This window comes from Pagrus major, chromosome 4, assembly GCF_040436345.1.
Source record: "Pagrus major chromosome 4, Pma_NU_1.0".
Taxonomy (NCBI): Eukaryota; Metazoa; Chordata; class Actinopteri; order Spariformes; family Sparidae; genus Pagrus; species Pagrus major.
In genome coordinates, this window is record NC_133218.1 from 34,250,000 (window position 1) to 34,277,913 (window position 27,914).

Genomic DNA, 27,914 nt, shown 5'->3' on the forward strand with positions numbered 1-27,914 from the left:
ATCAAAAAAAAAAAAAAAAAATAGTATATACTTTCCCTCTTAAGTGGCATTTCACTTTATTAACCAAAATCTTGAGATCTCTGCTTTTGAAATATTACCTGCCATCCCATTACAATAACCTTTAGGCGTAGCCAATAGCACCAAATGTGCATTACGCCCCCTGCCGTGGAGCTAGTGGTCCGCCGACAACCCGTGAACACAGCCAAACCAGGACATATCAACACAACCTCTGGTAAGACGGAGGTCGGATGATGACATGGAATACAGGACCAAGGTGGTTCTCTTGCCGGCTCATGGTATCCTGGCTGAGTCAACAAATGCAACCAATAAAATAATAATAACTTAACTTAATTTAGCAGCAACTACCAATCACTGTGGTGTCAGTCCATCAGGAAACTCACCTCAGTACTGTTGCTGGCATCCATCATTCTTGGAGGCTGTATACGGCCATAGTCGGGAGGTGTGCATTTGGAGGAAGCTGGTTGGCATTAACATTAGCCAGCAGTTACATTAGCGACAAGCAAAGCTATCTGTCGAGAGTCGAGACAGAGCAGCCGGAGGACAGCAGAAAACACTGTCTCCGTAAAATATGATTCACTTTCACCCAAATCAGTGAATCAAGTTCCGAAGTTGTGTTTTTGTACAAGTTATGAAGTCGTGTTTTTGCATGGTAATCCCTGTGGCCTGTACCACAAAAACACTCACACTCATCCACATATTTTAAATCGTTTCCCAGGAAGCTGAAAACTCCAAATTACCATTAACAAATACCTACAAAACAACTTTTTTTTGTGGCTGCTGTGTCTGATAGTGGCATACAGGTGAGATATAGAGCAGGACTTGTGGGATTAAAACACTTAAACATTGATTTTGACTTCATAGAAACTTTAAGTGAATTCTGTTGTGATGCTTACAACGTTCAAAAACAACATTTGGGAAACTCAACTGCAACTGCAAATAGAAAATAGTCCCTAATGAAATCTGCTGACAGTGAAGTAGATCTAATTTCAGGAAGATCATCTGGAAGTTTGTGCTGTATAGCATGAAAAGCATTTTACGGCCTTTATGCATTGTTAAATCAGCAAGTCAGTAAATTGAGTGAAGACTTTATCCTGTGCAAATGTGCCACATAAAATATAGACAAGGTGCCTGTTCCACTTCAGTCCACTGAATCATTTTTTTTTAATTATAAAGTAAATAGTTGGATTTTGGTTATCCATGTAAATGTGGAAACTGTGTAGTTTTAAAGGGTGTCTTCTATTCTGCATGTCATATAGTCAAATCAAAGAGAATGTGTGTTTCAGATGTACTACATTAGCACATTATGTGCTTTACTCATTAATGTAGCACGTGTGCCAAGATGGCTTCTTGTTTTGATGTTGCCTCTTTCCCCCTCTAACACAGCGTTCATGTGGATAAATTTAAAGAAAATTAAACATAGAAACTCAAAAAAACCTGAGGAAATCTGAAATTATTAAAAGAAAACTGAAGCATATAATGTAATTACTTCCCGGATTTAAGGGGATGTCAATCAAGGGCGTATCTTGGAATCGCTTAATGGGATATTGAAATATCCTCTTCCAGCATGTGGCACTGAAGGCAAGCGCTAATTAGTATGAATGACGAGTGCTAAGATGACTAATGCTGCTGAGGACAGGTTTTAATTGAGAATAATATAATGAAGTGTCCTGCAGATTTGTCAGTATGCAGTCCTTGTTCCTTCTTGGTCCCGAGACTTGTAATAAAATAGCCAGCAGTGTGTCCGGTAACAAAAAGGTTTTGTTTTGCTTTTCTTCTTATTGGACAGGTGTCATTATTTAGTGGCTCATTCAAACAAAAGCAAATCATTTTATTTTGTGAGCAGCTCTTGAGGAGGGCGAGCAAAATTTTATTCACTAAATTGTCTTTGCTTATTGTTTCAACGCACAATATGAATATTAAGTGGGAGGGGAGAAAATTACAATGTTGTGGTACAGTATGCCCACCAGCAGTGTCTGAATACAGCAATATGTCCATGATTTCTAAACAAACCGCGGGGCATTAATTGTGTTACTCATGTGAGAATATAAGAGGCAGAGATATGATTCAACAGTGAGACCTTACCGCAAACCCACCAAGAATAAAAACCAAGCTTGTTTACCTTTAATGTCTAATCTCCCTCATTATTACTAAGAAGTGTAATATAGGCAATGGGCCCCAAGGGCTCGACATAAAATGCAAACACAGAGGTTGGGAGGAGAGAGTAAGAGTGAGGGCGTGGGGCTAAAAACCAGCACAGGATGAGATATAATACAGCTGCTGTGTGTTGCATGCAGCAGGACTGGTCAAATCCAGCTGTTAGAGTCAAACTTTTCTTGTTTATAAAAGAGAAAGTGATGTTCTTGCCATTGCTTTATTGCTAAGCAGGATGGATGCAACCTGCTAAAATGGCCAGGAGCCCCAGTAACAGTACAGCAGTTAGTAGCTGGACTGTACGGGAGTGGTGTCTACATTGGTAACGTTAACTATTGACGTCCATGATACATCCTTACAGGGTTCAAAATGAATGTTTTTGATCAGAAACACTATTAAAAACATGGTATTCAATAAAAGTAATTGGAGTGAAGTGACTGAGCCAAATTATCACAATCTATTTTACCCAGTGTCCCAACTTTTAGAGAATCGGGGTTGTATAAGCAAAAAAAAATCTAAAAAGAAAAAAAAAAAGTCCACCCCTTTGCAGCCAGAAATGATCTGGTCGACTCCCTGACGTTGAATGTTTGCTGGGTATATTTGTCTTTTAAAGCAGTGATGATAGATTTTTGGCCACTTGGGGGTGAAATACCGTTGATTAAATAATTGAATGTGAACATGTTTGCAAACAGTTAACAATTTACACAACCAGCAGATATTAACATGTATCTGAAGTTGTGTTTCTGGCCACCAAATGAATGCAGATCCAATTTTCACTCTCTTGTTTTGCTCCTCACTAACTCCTGATGGAAAATATATGGTCCCTTAGTTGCTAAATGCTCCAGCAGCCTATGTTTACTAGCTGGTTGCTAACTTTCTCTGTGTGCCATTTGGTGTTGGGTAGGCATTTTTCATTGAAAACAGCCTGTCCATAGTATTTATCAGTCCAGCTTTGAATCCTGGTACATACAACATATCCATACTGTATACCCTTGGGCTGATTTAGCCTGCAGAACTACAGCTGCCTGACCGATGTGATTGATCAGCCTTTGTTTCATTCCTGTGAAAAAAAATCAAGAATGTCATTCAGCATGCCAACATCTGAAATGACACATTTTTGTAAGTGAACGTCTCGAGCCATAAAAGAGAAAACTTTCTCATAACTACATGGTGTATTAGACCGAGAGCTTATCTTTGAGAAAACGTCTCCTTATAAATAGCAGAGCTCCTCTTCACGATCGTGTCGTAGCTATTATCATTACTGAAGGAATCTATCCAAGAGGGCAACAGAAGGATAAAGATGATATGTAATGACTTAAGGCCTGAAACACATTCTCCACAGAGAGACATGTTCTCCGAGCTACTAAACAGATTATCACGGCTGAAACACCATTGATTAGGTTTTATTGCTTTTTCCCTTTCAGCCTCACAGCCTTTACAGATTTTTAATAAAAACGTGGATAGTAAGTGAAGAACATAATTATTATCATATTTTATATGAGACATATATTGTATCCAGAACAGTTGAGGGAAGTTGTAAGCGAGTTGTGTAATGGCTTGCTGTGAGGTCTGGAGTGTGTTATCCGCTCATGTTTTCAGTGTGTAGCTACAGGCCACTGTCTATCTCTGAGAGGGTGTCAGACTTAAATTTGTCAGTGATGAGTGTGTGTATGCACTCGTGTGTGTGTGTGTGTGTTCAGAGGTCTCGGTGGAGTGACAGTTCACTAACACTCACACAGAAAAACAACCTTGCAAGTCTTACAGCTACGCTCATTTTTTTTTCTCTTCTAATGGCATGTATGTTTGTCCGAGGAGAGAACGCTCCATGCTCCGAGTTCAGAAACGCTTTCCCTCGGTTGTGTCATGCTTCTTGAAAGGAAAGCTGTCCAGTTACTGCTTATTAAATAACAACTATTAGTCCCCCTCACAGTGAATACATGGGAGCAATGTTTTTCTGTATATGGAGCAAAACATCGTGGAGGTAGCTGAATAACCCACGTGCACGGTTGACCGGGCAACAATAATAAGCAAATTTGCAAGGCCACTGTAAGTCAGGGTAAAAATAGACCTCCCGATGTCGTCGGTGTTTTCTGACCTACAAACCAAAAACGTGAAGTAAAAGTGACAGGAGCAGATGTGGAGCCGGTTCAGTGTCGTTGAAGGTTAGTTGAGTATTTTGTCAACACTATTAATTCATAGACAGCAGCGTAGAATATTAAAATGCATCATTAGTTTCAAATAAAGATTGAGTATATTACAAAATCTCAACTAAAAGCAGTTTTACCAGTCAATAGTTGACTCTTCCTGATTCCCGCCCATTTTTCTCCCATGTTTGTCAGTATTGAAAAAAGAAAAAACAAGTTAACCAAATCAACACCATCACCTCATTTGTTCAAAGGTAACATTACAATGTACAGTCACATTACGTTGATGGGAAGATCTTCACATTGTGTACAGTCACATCTTAGGTTAGCCAGGGTTAGCAAAACGCTAGCTAACCAGCAAGCTAATGTATAATGGTCAGCACCATGGCCTGCAGTCAGGAATAAATACATAGCATACTTTATTAATCCCAAGAAGGAGTAAAGGGGACAGACCCAGCAGTGCAGGAGCGATGTTGACGCTTGGTAAGGGTTAGGAAAACATCATGTTTTTGCTTAAAATACCTTTTTGGAAGCCACAAACGAAGCTGGAGATGTCCTGAGGTCTAATTAAAAATGCCTGGTTTTGTTGTGATAAAAACAACGGGGATTGTCCTGAGGTCTCCTAAAGGGATAGTTAGGGTCTTTTTCCAGTTACACTTACAAATGTTGAAGCGCAGTCTCGAACTGTGGTCACTGGCTTGCCAGCCTGCTCGCCAATAACCCCGCAACAATCTCCTCCACCTTCCGATATGACAGTCAGGCCTTAAACATGTAACCTGAACGCGATACTACACTTTTTGCAGAGATGTCGATATGGTACGCAGCCCTAAATGTGAATATATCAGTGGTTTGCAGAACATTTCACCCTGGTGACTGCACTGTTTGAACTGAACATGACACTGCCTCCATCTCTCACTCTTACTTACTCTCTAATATTTTAACTGCCTCAAGTTTTAGCTGACTACCTACATTTCTACTCTTAAACTAACAGTCATTTTAACTGATGATAATGCTCACATACCACCTGACACTTCAAACTAGTCAGAGTGATATTCAACTGACATTTCCATTGCTTTCATCTCTCTTCATCTGACAGTACAACTACTTTCAGCGGTTACATGCCCACTGCTTTGATCTCTTATTGTTAAACTGAGAGTTCATCTGCTATCAGTGGTTACACGCTGACATTTGCAGCTACATTTATCACACTTTAATGATTTCAACTCCTCTCCGGGCTTGAACTTCACTTGATACTTTACTCTGCACTCAGGCTTAAAATTATTACTTTAACTTTTTTCCGCCTCTTCTGGGGCTTCCATTTTCACCACTATTTCAACAGCCACTTCAACTGCTTTCAGTATGTCCATGTTTGAATGGTATCACAGCACATTTCAGCTGCAAGCACACGTTTGTATCATGCTATTGGCTGTGGAGAAAAGATAGTACACAATAACCACATGTTTATTTAATCCCCTCATACGTTTGTTTTATATCAGGTGCTGATAAATTAGTTATTTTTCATGTATGCACGGCGCTGTCTCAATGATTAAACTCATTTAGCTGTAGCATGCATATTTTCTCCATGGGGGGACGGTGATAGTAATCATAATAGCTCTGAGCGTGACAAGTGCATGAGCATCAAATCAACAGGATTTAAATGAACAAAAGTGAGACTGTTTAATTGTCTTCGGTGTAACTTCAGTGACAAACATCAGGCTGCAGCTATTTGTGAAGGTGTCGTACATTGACGGCATCACACACTTAATACGAAGAGGATCTTACAGTAAATAAAGACTATTGGGTTAATTAATTATTTTTGCATTTATCACTCTTTTGTACCTCCATATAATTGCTCTGCACCGCTTTTATTGAATCTGAGCAGGAGCCAGCAGAAGATAATTTGTTTTCACGTTACCAAATGGTTCCAGTGTTGCCAGGCTGAGAGGAAATGACATATGGTAGAAAAGCATAATTCATCTGGCTGAGACACTGATACCCAACCATCAGAAAAGAAATTAATTCCGCTCCCCAGCTGCACAGCCAAACAACATTAAAAACAGGAATAAATAACAACAGCGACCGACATACACACTCATGTCGTATTGAAAACCAAACATCCAATAACTAGGCTGAATTGGGGATGTAGAGGGAGCTTGCTTATCTGATATGCGGTGTGTGGGAGACTGCGTGGGGTTTTTTATGTGTCTGTACGTGCAGGAGTGAATGAGATTTGATTGGGTGGGCGTATCGGTGTGAGTAGTATGTGAAGGCATTGCTTCGTTATGCATGCAAGAGCCACTATCAAACAGGAACATGACGAAAAGTGGTTTTGCATATGCATCAATGTGTCCATAATTACAAAGTAGATTTTCTTGGCGACTATCATGGCTTGTTGACCATCTCTAAGCGAGCGCTGGAGAGCGTTCAAATGAGGATTATCTCCTCCAGCACAGCACAGCAGAGTTTAGCGCTGTATGTCATTGATTAAGCTTGCGTATATTATATGCCAACACACATCCCACTTGCATAGTGTTTCCCTCTGTCCCATAACAAGTGCTTAAATGCACCCTCATTGGAAAGACAAACATGAATATGTAGTATATACTTTGTTATTGCTTTTATAGTGTTATGAACATCAACTAATTAGTCATTGTGTGAAGTATAAGTAGAATTAATGATTGTCAAGCATAAGATTAACAGGTTTAGAAACATGAGTGACCTATATTCTGTTTTATATCCACAGACTTTCTATCATGAGTCCCAATACAGTTGTATTCAATGAAGAGAAGGGTGCTACTAGCTTAGCTGTAGGCCAAATGTATTTTAATACCAGCTGCATAAGTCATTTTTTTTAAAAGTATATCAGGATACAAACATTGATATATTGATAACAGGAGTAAAAAATAACAAAATATCATTGGATAATTGTATTGTTATTGGAGAGTACAATACAAAACATCATGATGCAAATGCACCCAAAGAAGCGCTGAAAGATCGATTCATGTAAACCCTCACTCAAGTTGTTCAGAGAAGCATCCAGCCGCAGTAACTTCAAACTGTAACTGTAAAAGGTCTCAAGACATTTATCATAAGTTTATAAACTGAACCTTTTTATTTCATTTTGTGCACAAACAGAAAACTCACAGAAAACAAAGGTTTAAAGTCACTGAACATAGATATTTTCAGGATATTCTATTTCTGCACGTCTGAATTTTAAAATGGCAATATGCAAGAATTTGAGTTGAATCGGTCGAAAATGAACAAAACATTTTGAGAGAATGTGAAGAAATGGCAGTTTTGACTTCATGATGTGGCGCAGAGATATCTACTCAAGTTAGCATGCTAAGCAGCTAGCTCCAACTTGTCCTAAACACTAACACTACCTTGGTCTCTGAGCTCTCATTCCAAACCGCAGGATAACGTGCTAATGGCAGCTAGCAGCAGTTAGCGGGTACTCTGATAATATATGCTCCCCCTTATTTCTTCTGGGTATGAATTGGACATTTTTAAACATTTGCACCTTTGACCACACAGTGTAATTCTATTACAGACCAGAAGGAGGTACATTTTCAGTAATATCACTGTATCCAATTAAAAACAACTTACCATAACCCTATATATATATTTATATATGTATGTGTGTATATATATATATATATATATATATATATATATATATATATATATATATATATATATATATATATATATATGTATATATATATATATATATATATATATGTATATATATATTAAGATGTAGAGAAAATACATTTGAACATATTGCCAAGCAGAGATTTGATGGTAAATAAAGTAAATCTGACATTTTGCAAACAAATAAGACATAACAGCAGAGCTTTGCTCGTGTATTCTCATGGCCGACAGATAACATTGATTTTCATGTTTATTCCGACCTCCCCTCTCCACTGTAGAGAGTTGAATGTGACGGGTGAATGGAAAGACTCTTTGTGTTTACCTCACAGCCAGGAGTACAGTGAGCATTATTTATTTCATCTCTCTTTTTGTGAAATTCTGTTTTTTCTGACTATTTCAAAACCGACATGACAGCTCTTGTTAGAAATTCGCAGTGCACAGGGTCATGATTATAAGCCTTTTTTTCACCGCAGACATTTTGACGTGTCGCAGCAAGAATTAATAGCATTAATTATGGCCGTGTTCCATTCAGGTGTGTATGTTCCCAGGTATTGGTACCGTGTGCTGTCAGACTGAAATGGCTTACTGGGACACTTTAATTTAACACAGCCATCATTAATGTTATTAATTACACCTGTGCAATTCCAGCTATGCTTAGTGCGGTGAAAAGGGCGACGCTATATATAGAATTTGATTACACTGGATTATCACTTTTCCATTAATTAACTATTCATCTTGTCTGATATTGAAACAGTGTAGAACATTTGACATGACAGTACAAAGACATGTACTATTTGATTTTAGTACAGTTTCCAATAAAAAAAAAACAACTTCCTCTGTCTTGGTTCTGTTTTCTATAACTCTTCAGTAAGTGGTGACATATTCAATATAACATCATGTCAATATTTTTTATTGCATCCAGATTTACAGCCTCTGCTTTCTATTTCTTTCTTTTAACTCAAACCTTTCAAATGCTTCGACAGTAAACAATAAACTATTTTTACTTTTTTATTTCCACACGTACAATACAGCTACCCATAAACCTGATGAGATGCTCTTACAGTCGGTGGGTTTCTATGGATCCCTCGTGTACACCCAGCGCTGTGAAGTACTTCTTCTCAAAAATAATACATCTGATCTGGTTGCCTGGAAATAACAGTTTCCAGCAGCCACCTAAAAGTAACACTTGCACAATATTTTTTTTTTGTTGCTGACTCAGAGACTGAGAAGAAAACTGAGAGGGGTACACAGAGAACTGTGCACAGGCTGTATGCACGCTGTAAAGCTTTTCTTTTACAGTGAAACAACAGCATGGTTGTGTCAGGTAGCCAGCGATACATGAGGACTATTCTGTATTTCCATAGATAATGAGTTGTGATTGGATACACAAATGTTGGGGCAGGAATGAAACCTGCCTCACTGAATCATCACTACAATCATCAAATACAATAATAAAGTCACATTTCATGAGATGTATCATATCATGAAAGTTAAAAAATAGTTTGATAAACTACAGTTAGGGCAACAACACAGGGTGTACTGTTTCCCCAGCGACCACCTCCGCCCTTCTCATTAGCCAAAGTAGGCTACTTTCTCATACAGTATGTTTCTTTCCTCCCTCATTTTTTCCATAATTAATAAATTGACTATTATTGTTGCATCTGAACATTACTTCTATATGAGATCTGCGCAAAATTTCTACCTGATGTCTGGTCTGTGCTCAGAAAGTCTCTGCAATCTGAGCACAAGTATGCCATAACTTAAAAAATCGTATTTGAGATGAATGACGTGTATCTGAATGAATGCATTGTCCTGCTGTAGAGAAAAGTGTTGTGTGACCAGTGAAATTGTAGATACTGCAAATGAAAGAGGAAGTGTAGCTGATACTGAAGTTAGATGGCGAGGTCAAAGGGAAGACAATAAATAGTAATAAAGAAGAACAGCAAGCAATTATCAAACAACAGCTAGTCAAATAGAAAAAAAAGAGGATTGATAGTAATAACATTAGTGTTACTAGCAATAGCGATACTCACAGCCAGGGGCAGTTTTCAAAAAAACAGTAAAACTGTTAATTAGCCAACTCTACCATGACATAATCCTATAAACAGATATCTACATATGAATGCAGAATCCGTAGGTAAGGGACAACATTTTGGTCTAGGAAGCTCTCTGGTTTCTGTTTGTAGTCCGAGTGGCCAGTACTGACCAGTCACGATTCAGCATGCTTCGGTTGCAAGCGGGTAAAGTCCAAGTGAAAAACAAAAGATATCTTCATATGAAGATATCGGACTGTAAACAATGACCGGCGTATATAAGAAGAAGTCTTGGTCAAGATAATTGGCTATAAACTGTCGTCAGAAGATAGCAGATAGATCCAGCAGTGGTTTGCTTGACCTTACATTTTTACAACTTGATAAGATAAGGTTGGTTACCACAAAAATGATTCTATCGTATGTTTTCATTCACTTGCAGATGTGACTCTGAGGTGGTGGTTGAAACTATGTATGTTCAGACAGACCATGAAGGTGATGCGAAAGGACTGAAATAGCTAAATAAGAATAAATGGATCCACCGTTTTACAGGCGCTTCTTTTATGATGTAAACTATGGATAAAAGTCTTCATGGGCTGCAGTGCATCACGTGACGATGTAATTACATCATTTGGCCACTAAGAAAACTGGCCTCAGAGCCTGCCGCTCTTTGTGGGGGCCTGGCTTTGATGGTGGGTGAACAAACAGGGACTGCAAAAATATTCCAGTGGTGAAATGTCAATAAAGCCAGATAAGATTTTCAGAAGAAAACACTACGAAATTCAAAAGCTGGCAGCTGAATTCACAGAAAAAGAAAACTGGCTCTACTGATGGTGTAAGTAAGTTATACTTGTCTATAAACTGTTACTGAATATGTAATAAGTCATGAGGCAAAAGACACAAGAGTAACTGTCATTCATTAAAGGGGCACAACTCTGAATTTTAATATTTACAATATTAATGAGGTAATAATACAAACTCAGGAACATTTATTTCTTCCATAATCCGTTCTTAGAGGAAAATAAGGTCCCAGAACACTGTTTGAATGTAGAAAGGTGGCAGGGTCCGCCACATATAAACAAAGTAAAACAGTATGAAGTCGTGTTGTCCTTTAAGGTCAGTTTGTTTATTCAGTTTATTCAATCATGGCAACAAATGAAGAGAGTTTGTTCAGTCAGTGGAGATCTTTCTCTTCTGATTGAAACTTCTTCACAGAAACTACATAATGCACCTTTAACGCAGACAAGCATCACTGTTAATGTCACTAAAAACAAACAGAGCAGAATGGTGTGGGACTTTAAGGGTTAATACGACAGCTACAAAAAAAAAATGCACCCAAACATGAAAAAGCGCCTCCTGTAATTGTAATTAATTATCATATTTCAACATGTCACATGGAGCTTAAATGCGGTGTTTGCATGGGAGTGGCTTGGTGTGTTTGGGGAGTGGCTGGCTTGTTCACACATTTCGCCTTGTTCATCACTACGACAGGCAGAGCCGAGGGCTGGACTCGTACACCCGGTGTACTACATCACATCCACTAATTGCACCATCTGTGGACTGTTGCGTTGTGCTTGTTTTCTTTTTTTTTTAAACAAACCTCCTTCCGATCGCCTTGTTTCAGCAGATGGCTCCGCTCGCTGCTTCTTCTCCTTCTTCTTACTCAAACTGCTTCGCTCAATAGTTCTTCTTAAAAAGTTGGTGGAGAATTAAAAAAAAAAAAAAAACTTCTCTTGAGGAGACGCGACGGAGGGACACGGACACGAATCCTGAGTGCGCGCTGCGCTCTGACGCGCGGACTTCTTCATCGTTCCTCCACTTTATTATTGCAGTTTTTTTTCATTTTGTCGTGTTCCCGCATGTGAAGCGGGAGGGAAAAGGAGGTGGACCCACGCTCAGGCTCAGTCGCCGGTCTCGTGGCTTCTTTGTATACAGCAGCAGCGGCAGCAGCAGCGGCGGCAGCAGCTGTGTGTAAATGCATGGGCTCACTAAGGGACAGCGCACTCGGCTCGGTCCAACCTTCGTGTGGGCTTCCTCAGAAATGAAGCGGCTGCACCAGGTGTAGGAGAGGAATATCAAAACTTTTACCCGAAGCCTTTTTTTTGTTTTTGTTTTTGTTTTGTGTGTGTTTGTGTGTTGTGTGTCCGCTCACCGCAGTCTCTCACTCAGCCCCGACAAAGCTCGGGTCAGCTCTCCGCCTCTCTTCTCCGTGCGCTTTGGATTGTAAACGGCAGAAACGCACTGATCTCCGGGCAGAGCAGGCTTCCAGCCACAGCTGCGCGGCTCCCCCTCTCTTCCCCTCTCTCTGTCTCTCTATCACACGCACACACCATGGATGTAAGGTTTTATCCGTCTGCTGGTGGGAATGCTATTCCAGGAGAACCACCGAACCTGGATTTTGCCCACTGTTTGGGCTACTACAACTTCAACAAGGTAAAGAGAAAGATATTCATTCTCTCAGTTGTTGCCCCCCCCCCTCCCTGACCTGAGCCACTGCTCATTACTGCCTTTTCTAGAGTTGCTTTAATTAATCCTCCCTCTCTGGCCACTAAACTTTGTTGTTGTGTATTAGTAATGGGAATTAAAGCAGCAGTCAGGTGTAGTTACTTTTTTTTTTGTCCGGCTCGAAGCAGCTGCACTGCTGAACTCTCACCAGAGTGATGTGATCCACAGACATGGGCGCTGTTGGCTACACAGTTTACATGTTCCCAAACACCAGTGATGGATCCTTGTATCAGCACGTTACACATGCACTACAGTGTGATGATGGGTAAGATCCAGTGTCAGATAATAAACTAGCTCTTGTGATCCTGTTTCATGATGCAGCCATGTTGTAGGAGCACTTTGGGATGCGGATGTGTTGGTGTGTCACAACTTTAGAGCAGCCTTTATGGATGAACTCTGCTGATGATCAGACAAACACAGACGGAGAAGCGAACCTTCCATCTCTTCAGTATGAATGTATTCATTGTCAGCATTTTGCGCTGTGTTGTGGATTCATCTTAACCCCCTCACGTTGTCACACTGCACAACAGTTTCATCCACTCTCTCCCAGGTTAGACAGCCTATTTTTCATTGTTGTTCACAGGCTGTTTTAATTCTCCTCCCCACATCTGTACTGGAGCAGGCCAGCTCCCGAGTTGTGAAAAGGAACATTGCTGAGGTATTACAAGTTTATTAGCTCCTCGAACGAGGGGCAGAGGTTATGTAAAACACAGATGATAGTTAGTGATAGTTTGTCAGTGATGTAACACTTGAACTATTCAGCCTGTTATCCTTCAGGAGCCCCTTAAGAGGGAACATCTTTATGACGGACTAATGACACAACTGCAGCTTGCTGTTTTGATAAAGTTTAAACAATGGTGCCCCCCCCACCCCTCCCCTCTCTCTCTCTCTCTCGCTCACACACACACACACACACACACACACAACCCCCACCCAAATTATTCAGCCCTGTAGTGCAGCTCTCTGTTTGCCCCCTTCGCAATCTGATGCTGCTCAAAAACAGTTACCAGGTTTGTCTCACTGTTTCATCAGCTCTTTTGTCATGTGGCCAAGTTGTCATATGTGCCCAATTTCATCATGTCTTCATCAGCCCTGAGAAATTTTAACTGCATTGCTTTGAATCGGTGTAAGAGTTTGAGTACGATTTCTTTGTTTTTTTATTCCTGCTCATAAATTCCCCAGGTCAAGTGAAATTTTCCATCTGTAACAGTAATTGGCCACAATGCAAAAGGAGGCAGCGAGAGGGAGGGAGAGAGGGAGGGGAGGGTGGTGAGAAGGTGCTTATCCAGTATCTCCACCAGTTACGTTGGAGAGAGAGAGAGAGAGAGTACAAAGCATGCATTTCATGCTAATTACAATGCCTTTCCATGGCGAACAAATGGGCTCTTTTGCAGGCATCTTTCAAATAACCCTCCCAATTTATTTGAACCGGCACGCTGAAAGGTAGCACGGTGCCGAGCGGTTTGTCATCCCAAAAGATGTGGCATTCTCACAAGTCACACAGAACTGAAGCATCACTTCTTTAATCTATTTATAAGCTGTCACAGCACCTTTTGCAAACAGCAAAAACTTTCAGTAGATTCAGTTTTCTTCTTTTTTTTTTGTATTTGAAAAACAGGCAATACCCTCTCAGAACCGCTGGCACAGGAAATGTTCAATTTTAATGACAACAGAGACAGAATGGCCCAGAGGCACTTTGACACATCACAGATTCTTTTAAATTTACAGAAAAATCCAAACGAGTGGCACAAACTTAATTAGGTACTGCAGTCATGACTAATGAAGCTGCCTGGTTTTTTGGCTCTGAGATGAAGGAGAAACAGCGGTGCTGAAGAGAAACATGCCACAACTTCACACAGCTGAATAATGCTCATAAAATAAATGTAGCAAGAAGAATCACTCGCTGTAATCTCGCAGAAATTAAACACAGACTCTCGATCAGAAACTCTCCGTCGAGGTTTATTTCTGTGAGTTTTTCTTAAAACATTAAACGAAAGAGCGTTCGTGTGGGCGACAGGGCTGTCACAGAGGGGTCCATTTCTCGTAAACTACCTTGACTTGAGGTTGAACACGGATCAGCTGTGCTCAAGGGCATACGCGCCGGGGGCCCTAGTTTTTTTACTGATTGGTTGTTACTTCAAGTTGCATTGTTTTCAATTTATCTGGGATAATGACTCTTAGTTTACTGGCTCTCTTGTTAAAAAACACCTGGTTGTAGTCGGTAAAATGCACGAGCTGCCTTTAAAAGTTTGGAAAACTTTAAGTAATACTACGAATGTACGCATCTAGTTGTCATCTGTCCAGTTTTGGGGATGCAGGAGAATTAAAGTAATGTGTTTTTTTGTTCACAACATGAACCAAAGACAAGCAGCAGTTTGGATTCAACTGTTTTTTTTGTATTTGTAAAAGTCAAATGTAATTGACTTTAAGGGTTTCATTAAAGGGACCCAGTGTTATGCTCATATTTATGACCATCTGGTCCATTTTTTTTCTTAAGGTTTAATAATGTTCAGATACAGTATCCATTTAATGTGGGCTTTCATTACCTCCAGGCGCAGGGAGGCTGAAATTACCAACAGATGTTAATACAAACTCTTCACCTGCACTGGTGCTAACACTTGAGGTTTATTTGCAGAACTAATGCCGGCACCACTGAGACGTCATAATTCTTTGTAGTTGGGAACTGAACATACATCAGAGTATTTTATTGGCACTGTAGACAAGCATATGGACAAATAGCACATTGTAGATGGGAAAAGGTGCAAACTCAAGTCATTGTGTGGGACCTGTATCATTGTTGGTGTTGAGCTTTGTCAGGGAACGTATAACTTTTGTGATAAGTTCCCAAATTTCTAATTGATGACAGATTCTTTGGACTTAAAGTTATAATTCCTCTGATTTCTTACTATTGTTAGTCTGTAGTTTTTTTGTACAGTAGCCATTCAGTGTATTGAGTTTTGATTGGTAGTGGCGGGGTCTGCCATTCCTGAACCAGATTCAAAATTCATGCATCAAAAATATGTCTACGAGGTCACAGGATGCACACAACCAACTCTACTGTGCTGTTGTGGAAAACTAGTCACTGCTCTGTTCAGCATGAAGTCAGATTGCAGTTGTAGTTACGACTGACTGACTTTTTTATTAACACCTAGTTTCATTGTTTATGTTGGAGACAGATTGCTCTCCTGTTGTCTTTCTGACAAGGTGTGTCTGGTAACTTATTAAACCACACTTCCTGTTGCCATGATAACAACGGTTGTTGTCAAATCAACCAGGTCTAGCATTAAATTTTAAGAATTACAACTCTAAATACTTCATAATAAGTCAAATCCTCCAGCGCTGCACATATTCTACTCCTGAGAGTTTATTTACCAGTTGCTTTGTATTATATCATCCTCTCGACTATATGAAAGCCTATGAATAGGAAGTGTACAGGCTGTAAGACCTGACATGATGATGTAGGGCTGCAATCAACAGTGGATTTTTATTGAGCCTGTAAAATGTAGTGTAGGTGACACAGGAGCCAGCTCATGGTTCATCTGGGCCCTGCTGACCCATGCATATGTAAGGAAACTAAAAAACAATAAAGATTTAAAGAACCAGGGGAAGGAACTCTAGTGAATTACTGTACTTCTACAGCAACAACCCCCCCAACCACCCGGGGCAATAACCTCCTTATTGTGGCCGAAGCATAGTGGGCCAGGCCTCTTTTGTCTTTGCTGTCTTTTGCTGCTTTCAACGGGAGGGAAGGGGTTAACTCTGCTCAACCAGGGGGCCTTGTGCATCTCTCCAGTGTACACAGCTGGTGCCATTTCATCACACACATTCTAAACATATCCAAACACAGCTTTAAATGTGTGTGTGTGTGTGTGTGTGTGTGTGTGAGTGTGTGTTGGGGGGTTGGGGTGTAACCTCACAGGCTGTCTGCTTTGTCAGACTCAGCAGTTGATGGATATGACTTCAAGGTGCGTGTTAAATGTTTAAATGTCCAGGACGTGAATAGCTGATGTGTTTTGCTGAGTCTTTTAATTGTAGCTTGTCAGGAGATGTAGTTCAACAGATTTATTAAACACCTAATTTTCCCACTGAGATTAGAGAGCGTTATTTTTAGTCCGCCTGCTCCGAAGACACACTGTACTTTGGAGTTTTGCTTGCTTGCCTGTGAGAATGACTGCTCTGTCTGACAGACCGACGCTGCCACATGTCTGCACGGGGGGCAGATGTTAACATTTTGTTAATGCACAGCTCTCCACTTCATCTGCGATGTCTTTCACACTTCTTCTACCGAGCAAATCTGAGGATAGTTGCGATGATCCCTCGCCGATGCCTTAGCAATAGAGACACAGTGGTGGAAACTCTATAAATGTTAATGAAAACAGACTTCTAAAGGGGTTTGCAGTGATTGCCTCTTTAGAGAGCTGTAACAGTCTTGTATTAAACCGTGAGCCTGATGGTTTCTGATTCCTGTGGCACCACATCATCACAGCTGTCACTATCTTTTTCTTTTTTTGTTGTTGATCACATTGAGGTGTTGACGTATGGCATGTATGCGCATGCACACACACCTACCAAGTCCCCTTTGTGAATTTGTTTCTATGTTAGAGGTATAATCTGATGATCTGGACCAACAGTCTGAACCTGTGGGCTTTGTTTACGAGGTGGCTACGACAAAGGCTCTGAAATCTTGGACAGACATAGACCATTACCCAGATCAGCACTCGTTAAAGACCTTCTGTGACGCTGCCATCGCTGCTCATAAATCCACTTCATTACCATCTTCCCATACATTACTCAGCGTGGTTCATTTAGGCAGACCCTCGTGTCCTTAAGTTCTTTTTAAGTGGTGGGTTGCGGACTTGCTGTGCATCATGGGTCCTTTTTTTTTACTTTAGGTTATAATGCCTCTGTTTTCATGAAATCAAACCCCGTTTTAGCCATTAAATGTATTTAGTTTGCATCAAAAATGCAACATTGTGTCCTAAAGTTGTTTTTAACTGGTGGGTTGTGGACTCGCTGTGCATCATGGGTCCTTCTGACATGGCTGCAGACATGAGCTGTAGGTTGAGATCTCATTACCAAGTACAGACTGGAGCTCATATATAATACATACAATAACATATGCTTACATGTTGACATGCTCTACACAGTTCCAACAATGTGTGCATCACTTCATGTTCTTCCTTGCGGTTTAACCCGCCAGTGCTACTGAACAAAAACAACCTTCCCTTTCTGGACTATTTGTAGCTACACGGCTGTTTCAAAGACATCTCTCTCAGTGATACAAGGAGGATGAATCCGCAAGAGAGCCACATTTGTTATTGGATTTTGATCATGTACACAACATCACTACACCATCCATCAAACCATGGAAATGCCTGAGGAAAAACTGTTTTATTTTGACACCCAAAGTCATGAAAGAGGCGATTGTTTTGTTCAGTCGTAGTTGCTTATAGTGTTGTCTGGATATTTAATTATAATATCCTGTAAAGGAACATTAGTTCTCTTTTTGATTGCTTTAATAACTATTTTATTACTAATTTCTGATCATCAGATACACACCGGAGAGTTTGGAATGCAATGAGTACAATCTGGTACTCCAGAATTGCTCCTTGCCTTGTTTTAACTTTTCTCTAAAACATCTCATTATTTGACGCATCATTACAACGCAAATGAAACATGACAGTAGTAATTTAAACGTTTCATTTATTTTGATGCAGATTGAACCATCCATAGTATATAAAAAGAGAACTACACCACACTACACACTACACAAACCTATTTAAACTGGAGTGTTTTTTGTTTTTTTTTGCGAGTAGATGCGTTAAAAGCTACAAAAGCGAAGCCCTCTCCAAAAAACATCCATAAGTCACAGTTCACACGCTGAGACTGGACTCCTTTTTGAGAAAAGTTGTTAACCTTATCTGCACTCCCTGGAGAAGAAGAGAAGATTACACTGTGGAGGTCAGCGTGGGGTTGAGTTTTAGTTTTAGGGTTTGATGATCTTAAGAGATTCAACTTGTGTCAAGTACCTGAAGCACTTCAGTTACCAGAGTTTTGCTAAGCTGTGTATATATATCACTGACAGGAACAATACTAAATGTCCTGTTTGGGTTAGTTTATCGTGTAAGGTCAAAGTTTAAATTAACCTGTAGGTGTTTGAAGACGTCTTCTCATATATACTTTGTGTCAAGTCAAACTGTGCGCCCCTTCCACTCAGAGCAGGGGCCCCCACAAGAGATATTTTTCCGCCATGATAAACTGTTTTAATCTGGTTTTGGCTCACTACATCTCTGACAGCCTCAACCTTCGCTGACTTATTAAAAGGAAAAGGGGAAAAAACCTCCCCGTTCCTCAGAAAAACTGCTTTTACCGTGAATTAAGCAGTTTTCAAAAGGACCAGTCAATCACTTCTGGTTGGCTGATTCAATAAGTGTTGTGTCCCCTTAGTGGTTAGCCTCGCTGTTAAGACACATTCATTTTTTAAAGCTTTCCAGAGAGGCAGCCATTCCATGTTTCATAGATCTAATGTCCAATTCTCTTAATGGGCTCACAGGCTGCATCAAAAACATTCAGCTGTTTCCCTTTTAACTTGACATGCTCGACTTAAAACCCGTCTCCTAAGCTCTTTTCAAGGAGCACACGGGCCGCTGACGAATGTCTCTCACAGTTTTGGATAATATTTCCTGGTCTGGACAAGTTGAACTCAACGCTGCTATCTCTGTATATTACACTTATTTCTTGCAGCTGTTGCATGGCGCTCATGAGTCGGCTCGCAATCGGGTAAATGCAGGATATCACATTTTCAATATTTAGATGTTGTTCCTGTAACGCATTAATTAATCCTGTCAGCCAAACAAGAATTATTGTCGGCGCGTAGGATTTCTTTCTATCCTCTAATTTAGCTGTGACCGTTCAAACCGAAGCAGCCCACTCACAAATATTAGTCACTGCTCCACATTGTTAATGTATCACCAGGCTGACTGTGAATCTCTTCCTCATTATAGGCCTACGGGCTGCAGGTGTGTGTAGTATTACATGTTACGCAGCGTGATTAATCCAGCCCTTTTCACCCGCCCCCCCCCCCCCCCCCCCTCCCCTACCTACATCACACATTCCCATAATGCAGTGTGTTACCAGGTTGCACTAAAAGGCCTGACAATAGCAGCAGGTGTGCAAATATCCCTTGGACCCGTTGGGCAAAGAGCTTAAACAATGAGGGTAAATAAAAGTTGTATTTGAATGGTCAAATAGATGGCATGTAGGAGCAAACTGATCTGGAGACTGATCTGAAAATACGACCTGTTAATCATAAAACAAAAACGTGTTGTGTCACCTTAAAGGTGCATTGTGAAGTTATGGCTCAGACATTTTAGTCAGTTTTTTATGCCTAAATAAACAAACTGACCTTAAAGGACAACACAATTTCATCCGGTTTGTTTTGTTCATATCTGGCGGACCCTGCCACCTTTCCATCTTCAACCAGTGTTATTTTCCCTCTGAGAACAGCTTGTTTATTCAGGTATAGAAAAAAAACAACATGTTTCTGAGTTAATATTGTAAATATTAAAGATTTGAGTCTGAATATCTTCTCCAAAACTACATAGTGCCCCTTTAAAACAAATCTTTTAAAGATATAGTGATGTAATCGCTGCTTACAGGTAAAACAACCAGCCTTGCTCACCGTTTTGTCCATGCTTCTGTCCCTGCCGGTACAGGCTTGCTGAGTATTATCGAGTAAGACGTGATCGTCAAACACTCCTCAAATATACAGTCTGTTTGTGGCGGTCTCTGTCGGAGTGGTTACTGCCACAGCAATAAGACGGCAGCCTATAAACCTACTTCACCCCCTAAATGAGCTTTAATAGTCTCCATGAATTGGAAAACTGCCATCCCGCCGTGCCACAGTTTGATTGGATCTTTAATATAAATGCATTAGACAGACAAGAATATTCTCTGACATGAATACTTTGTTTTACTGTGATTCATGTTCAGTTCGAATGATGTCAGGATCTCAATACAGTGCACTGGTGGAGGATTGGCTCGCTGTGCTGTGATGAATGAGGCAGCTGTTCTTACTAGAATATAGTTGCCCTTTATGCTTGTTAATTTAAATGTTTGTATCCATCTTAGAGAACAGACTTCATGTGAAAAGAGCCTTCTGCAAAGCAATTAAACAACAATCACACTGTATTCGTTAGCCCTCGCTCACTAGCACTAATATTTTTAACATTTTTACACCCAGACCTTATATTCAGACTGTGCAAACCTGACTTGAAACATGGGACCAGGACGCTCTGACCTATTTCAATATTGAACTAAGATCACAATCTTCCCCCTAACCCTCAAACGAGAGCTTTGAGTTGCCTAAACGCCACCATAAAATTTTATGTTTAATGCTTTAGTTGCCAGGACTGTGGGGAAGACGAATGAAAGATGTTCCGTAGAGAAAGAAAATCACTGTTGACTCATTACATCACTCTTACATCACTCTTTTGGCTATAATTGCCCAACAATCATCTTCATTTGAATGAGCAAAGCTCTCAACATGTTACCGAAACGCTTTGAGGATTCTTTATGTCAGGTTTCCAGCTAGATGAAAAATCATGCAGTATTCATGAATCCCGTCTAGTTTTTTATTCAGTTCCATGATCAAAAGGAACAATGGACACGGCCTCGGTAAAAGCTCCAGCCACATAATACAGGTCCAGTCCCCTGAAACCTCCACTGGGATCATGAATGGGGTCCATGAAATTCTTGAGCCGACTTCTGATATTTTCAGGGAGTTGAAGCAGAGGCTCATTCACAGCATGTCCTTGTTTATTGTGATGTGTGTGTTTCTGCTGGCTCGTGGACTCTCGCACGCGGTCATAGTGTGCGGTCTTCGTGTGGTATGGCAGAAGTAGAAACAGGATCAAGGTCTGTGAGGCCTCTGCGTTGGCAGGGTTTCCCTCCCTGGACTGCCACTGACTGACGATTCTTTCAAATGACATTCCTTCCAAGGAAACTGATCTAGTTCCTCATCTTTGGAGGTTCTTACTCACGGTGTAACTTTTCAAATACCTGCACAGCCGAGGGGAAAGGGATCTCTCTTTTTTTTTTTCCCTCCTCTACATTTGTGTCTCTCTCCTGCTGATAAACAAGAAGAGAAGCAGAATGATTACACTGTTTCAAAGGCATTACAGGCAGCTGATTAAAGTGTTAGGTCGGAGTTAGCCAAGGTTAACCGTCCATAATGAAACACTTTGAAAATAATGATACGCTGCATGGTTTTATGAGGGCTTGTGGCTGCTCAGCTCAGCAGTGGTGACCTTCACCAGTTCCACGAGCTAACCGTAGCGATCCCGCAGCACCCCTGTGGTTTCGAGACTCCATTAGCTTCTGATATGCGTCTAGGAGAGCAGACCTCGCACAACGTCTGTGTCTGTAACCACTGTTGTGTCACGGAGGTGGCTGAGCATCTTCACTTTCTCACTCTCGTCACGTAACGCGTCTTCAGCTACTGCTTTGATTTGTCAATGCGGATCTGCGGCGCAGCAGGCAAAGATAAAGCTGTCAGAAAGAGAGCGATTTTTACATCGACACCAATCAGCTGACGGAGAAAAGTAAATGAATAAAAAGTGAAAGAAACTTCAGTTCTGACGCTGTAACGCAATCAGCAGCTATAGTGCCTTAGAAACCAGACTGCATAAAAAAGAAAATGATTGAACAATATTACATCACTTGTGATTATTTGTCATCTGTTATTGCAGGGCATGTGGCCTGTTATTAAAAACAGCTGCATATTGTACACCTGGGTAGTCTGGATTACACTCCTGCCGATACTTTAGGTTTCATATTGAAAACTGGCTGCCGTTCACGCTATATGATTACTGAATAAGTAATACCTATGTAGAAGGAAAAGAAACAATATTATCTTTGGCTGACAAGTATATCTTACGTTTGGGATGTTCGAGTCCATGTGAATGTGCTTATTATCCTGTTTCTTCTCACCATTCACTGTATAGTACTTGTACTTTTAGGAAGTTTATTGTTTTGCTTCGTCCATTGATATTTCTGACCGTTAAATCATATGTGCTTTAAAAATAGACAACTGTATCAAGCCAAAAAGACTGAGAGGTGCATTAATAATTGACAAATGTGTCCGATTCTGCTTAAGAATTGTGTTAAACTGACATAATGTTTGCTAATAAATACTCATTTAAAAGCCAGTAACTTGTCTATGAATACAAAGTCTGTACTCTTCAAATTAGTGTTTTGATTTTAGTTTAAGCAGTGATTTGTGCTATTTGCTGCTGTATAGATGATGTGCATCAATGCATGAATAGAAGTATTATCCTATTGGTGTGCTGAACAGAGGCGCATGCCCATCATCTTTCTGTTGATTTAACAGTGAATTGTATCCAAAATTAGCTGAACATGTATCGACACACACCCGGCTTTACAGTAAGATTACTCACTCCTAACATAATCAGTGGTTTATGTTTGATTGCAGCGAGGTGGGCAGATGACACGTAAACAGACGGCTCATGTTCGGCTTTACTATCGGTGGTTATTGATATTTCCCGAAGAATACATTCCTAAAGGGAACTAATTAACAAATAAGAATAATTGCCTGGTTCGTTCGTTCATTCATCACCACGGCCTCTCATAACAGGCAAGCTTCAAGCAGGAACAACAAAGTAGTACATAAATCAAAGTAGTTTCCTTTGCCAAGCCAGAACCCCCTGGGAGGTACCTTGGTGCTTAATTAAAATCCAGAAGGATCATGTTTTAAGTGTAGGTGAGCGAGCACTGAATAACAATGACAAATCATGCCCCAGAGCATTAGTGGTGTGTTTTGGAAAAGTATAACAGCATCTCTCTTTCTTTCCTGTACAATATAAATGAGATTTAATGTGAAAGAAAGCTTGTTTTCAGAGCATTGTGGCACACGGACTGTGGTAAACACAGCCCTGCCTGGCTGCAGAACCTGCCAGAGCCAGCATTGACATATTAATCTCTTAATTACCCATACAGGATTATAATGAAACAGCTCATTATTAGACATTATTTGATGGCTTACCCCTTTTCAGTGCAGTGTTTATCATCCTATTTAAGCCTTGCAATCCCTCACATGTATGTGTCAGCTGAGCAATATAACCATAGTCAAAATACCCATCATTTATCAATATCGTTAAATGTTGCCTCGGCTATTTGAAGCGATCCTGTGTAACTGTTTAGTCAGAACGGGAGATAAACAGGAAGTCTCGCTAAATCTTGCTAACATTTGCTAACCGAAGCCGCTGGTAATATCGAACCAGACTGTTTCAGCAAACCAACTGAGTGGATTAAATTGTGCAACGATGTTTAACTATTGATTTGTAAGAGGGAGACTGTGTTATATCTCGTTTCAGTTATTACATGGTCTCACTTTAAAACAAGACCACATATGGTGAGTACAAAATAAGGTTTTTTTGGTTATTGGCTAAATAACTACTAGCAAAATCCCCCCAAAGAATTCAAAAACAGGCCCAAATGTTGAAATAAATGTAATATTGTGCAGTTTACCTTCATATCTTGTAGTGGCACACACACATTTGCATCGACGTTCTCTATATTGTGTGTATTAAAGGATGTCAGAGGCCACGCTGGCACTCCTGAGGGCATTTGTCGTCCCTGATCTTTGAGTTTTCTAGATCTGACAGTTCTGCAGTGACCTGGCCAACTTAACTGTGACTTGTCTCTGGACTACAGCCAGAGACGCTTCGGTAAATCATCTGACGAAACACAATACGGAATCAGATCTTCCAGGGACGGCAAATCGCAATACAAACTTGTCCTACATACTGCTGTTTCTGCAAGCGTCATAATTCTGATGTGCACTGGCTCTTAGGAGAGGCTAAAAAAAGAAAAGTACATTAAAAAAAGGGGGTGAATGTGTGTAGTTATCAGCAGAGAAAAAAAAAAACCTCTCCCAAGTCAAATCCGCTCAATTACAGAGCTCTGGAGAGCTATCCCCAAGCAACCCTTCCATTGGCTAATCAGTCACAGCAAATTGCAGTGGTGAATATTTCAGACTCGACAGATTTGAATAAAGACATCATGATTATTTCACTGTTGTACAGTACCCCTCGAATAATTTTCGAGGCCTTCAGCCAGAGCCAGCATGAAGTGCATAACTCCCGATTTAAGAACGAGGGGGGGGGGGGAAGTCGAGGGAGAGAAAGCAAACACAAGGGCTGTCAGTCAATGTGGCAAGCTAATTGGGTCGATCTCTTTAGTGAAGATGAATGAAGAGATTAACTCTCCCTATGTGTCCAGTGAATCTCCCCCTCTGGCTCCAGGTAAATTAGCTGATGACAAGTTGACAGTGGGAATTCTGTTTCTCGCTCCGACTTAAACCTGCAGTCAGTATTTCCAGCACTATCACGCCTGTTTAAAACCCCTAATTTTGTCGTTACAGGCTTTGTTTGTATATTGATTCATTGGATTGGTGACATTTTGTCTTTCGGGGGTTTATTAACCGAATGGAAAACCCTTTTTTACATGTATTTTAAGTTACTTATTTACTTGTGACGCTCTCTGCAAACTATATACGCTGGCAGAGAAACGGAGAAGCAGGTTAAACATGACCCCTAATGGAGACAAATGAAGAATGATGGGAGAACAAGTGCAAGCGAGAGCAGACTGTGCCCCCGCTCTCATTTATTTCAGTGGAGAAAGTCGCAGCATGGTCCTAAAATAGAGGTCAAGTCTCAAATACAGAAAATGTCAGTGACCCCCCCCTTTTTTTTTTCTCACCGCCTGCACTGGAGAAATGGGATAAAAGTGCTATGAGGGAGCTGTGGTCAAAGGAGGAAATCAATACAGCTGTGAAGGGGGGTTGTACAAATACAAGGTATAGGATTATTTTCAGTTGTTAAGAGAGACAGATTCAGGGGTTATTGTATGTTTTCATGTGCAGTAATGTTGGATGAACATGTGAGAACTGAGATAAACCCTTTGTTCGTGCAGTATTGTATATGTACGTCTGTGTATATAATTATGTAACTGCATTTTCAAGAGTTTGACTGATGGCGTGAATAGGGAAATTCAATCGAGAGAAAATGGCTGCATTTGATTGGCCACACGCTGACAGACGTCAACAGAAAAGATTTTTGCATAGAGCCTTTTTCCTTTTTTTCCCCTCTTGTGTAAACACTTTGCTAACTTACCTTGTTCTCGACAGCAGACCTCCAGGTCTCTGCCTGCCTTTGATCTCCAACCTGTCATTTTACACAGAGGAAAGAAACCCATTTTTTTTCATTATGACTGAAAGATGTGTAGTGTAGCCTCTTTGTTCCCGATCTCTTGAAATGTCAGCGCAATGATATGGAATCAAAGTTGAAGCTTAGTGTTTGTAATTATTTCAAAGCCCGGTATCTTAATCTCACATTGCTTTTGAAGCAAGGAAATGTTAAAGTGACATTTTGAGTTTAAATACTGTTAAAAACATTAGTGAGGCACTTAGCCTGATGGTAGCTGTCACAAGAAAAACAATGTCTGCGACTCAACAGCCGTCAGGTTTGCTAATGATGTCCTGGTGTGCTGTCAATCTACCAGATGAACGGACAATAGTGCGCCAAGGAGGAAAAGCTTGAAATAGCTAATTGCTTCTAAGAGCCCGCTCAACCATTCTTTAACTACTATGTGTTCACAGATGTTTTTTCCATCTGCTATTTCATTACGGGACTCAAAGACATTACAGAGGCAATGCACCGGCTTTCTTTACGAGCCTTTGTTGTTGCACATCAAGTCATAATGATTATAGATGCGTTATTGCAACCGCAGACGGAGAGGGAGAGAAAAAAACGGCACGTGTAGGGAAAAGGACGATATCTTTACATGTGTGCATTTTCATTATTTCACCTAATACGCCCCAGTCGTTCTGTTAATCTCTGCCAACTTGTTGATTGTCAGTTTGGAGACACATTTCTGGAGAGGAGCCCGCGAGTATTTGCAGCCGGACCTCTGTCAGTAGCGCCAAGCAACACAGCCACAAATTGGAATGTGGTACAGCTCTGGGAAAGCAGCCAAGATTTAAATTAGACAATAACCTCTGCTCTCTCTATATTGCCTCTCTTTTCCAGCTGCAGGCCCAGCCATTTGTTTAATACAGTCAGCCCTGTAGTATATAATAGACTGATATATGAGTCACCGCTCAGCAGTTTGTGTTTTTCAGATTTATAGAGATTGAACAACTGGTTCGGTTTGCGCTTACTGAGGGCTTATGGCAAGAATAACAGAAAAGACACAGGTTACACACACAGACCTGGAAAGTATTGTCACAGTACACACACCGAGGTTTAAAATCTATAACTGGACTCAAGGACTTTGATTGGAAAAGACGAGGAAACAAGATTAATTTAATGGGTTTCTTGAGGAGTTTTGATAGTTTCATGTTATCTATTTACCATTTTGCCGACAGTTTATGTTCATTAGTATCAGATATCTTTAAACTTGAAAATAAGTAGGGCGAAAGCGTGTCCAAAAGGATGATTTATCATGCACTAGTGGCCTTGAAAATCTTGATGCTGTTGCTTTTTAATACTTTGTTTTTAAATGCGTGTTATCTTCCCCATTTCATTCCAGGCACAAAACAAAAACATCTCCCTTTTTTTTTGCCATCACTACACAAGGAATAGAGAATTGTGTCGAGCCCATCACTAAAAGCTCTTGACTGTGCACATTCCCAAAGCCGGTTATAATGAGTGTATTAGCCAGTAACGGTGCACAGGGAATAGAAAAATGCATCTGTGCTGCTAGAGCAATAAGAGAGGACTCAACTCCCAGAAGCTTTCAATGGAGCTTTATGTGAATCCAAGTACCAGAGCTCATAGCCATCCTACAAAACCAAGAGGAGCAGCGCCATTAGCAGCGCCAAAAAACAAACCAATATCCAGTGGCAGAAAGCTGTTATTCTCCTGTATGACATTTAACCGTGTCATTTTTTGTTATTAGCTTCCTTAACCCCACTGCAACCTCTTGCTCAGTAGAGAAAGAACGGCGGCGCAGAGCCCAGTGAGCTCGGTTAAAATCCACACCTCTGATACCATCTTGAGTTGGAGTCGCTTCAAAGCTGCCGAGAGTAAACAGCCTTGAGACGTGGCTTAGCGGTAAAAGCAAAGACAACACCACCAAGCCAAGCCTTTCTCATGTTGCTTCCTCAAGAGCTGCGTGTCCATGCAACAGCGGCCATTGTGAGAAAGCTACACCATGTTTCTGAGGCCCTCTCCATCGCCTAAGCTCCTTTGTGGCTGTGGGCCAGTGGCTTTGCACCCCGCCAGATCAAAGATGGAACCCCATTTAGCTTGCGCTTTCTTTTAGGATTTGCTCTTGAGAGTACAGAGCAGACTCGACGGAGAGGAAGAAAAAACGGGATGTTGGATGT

The 27,914-nt window shown here is 40.6% G+C and overlaps 1 protein-coding gene across 1 annotated transcript in view; it reads left to right on the plus strand.

The window, feature by feature from the left end:
* Positions 1-11,931: 11,931 nt before the first annotated feature.
* The window catches only part of tox3 (TOX high mobility group box family member 3), a 41,282-nt gene continuing 25,299 nt past the window's right edge, over positions 11,932-27,914 (plus strand). Inside the window, exon 1 of the mRNA XM_073463763.1 lies at positions 11,932-12,433. Coding sequence (XP_073319864.1) covers positions 12,332-12,433 — 102 coding nt within the window. The 5' untranslated portion in view covers positions 11,932-12,331. The remainder of the gene's footprint in view (positions 12,434-27,914) is intronic.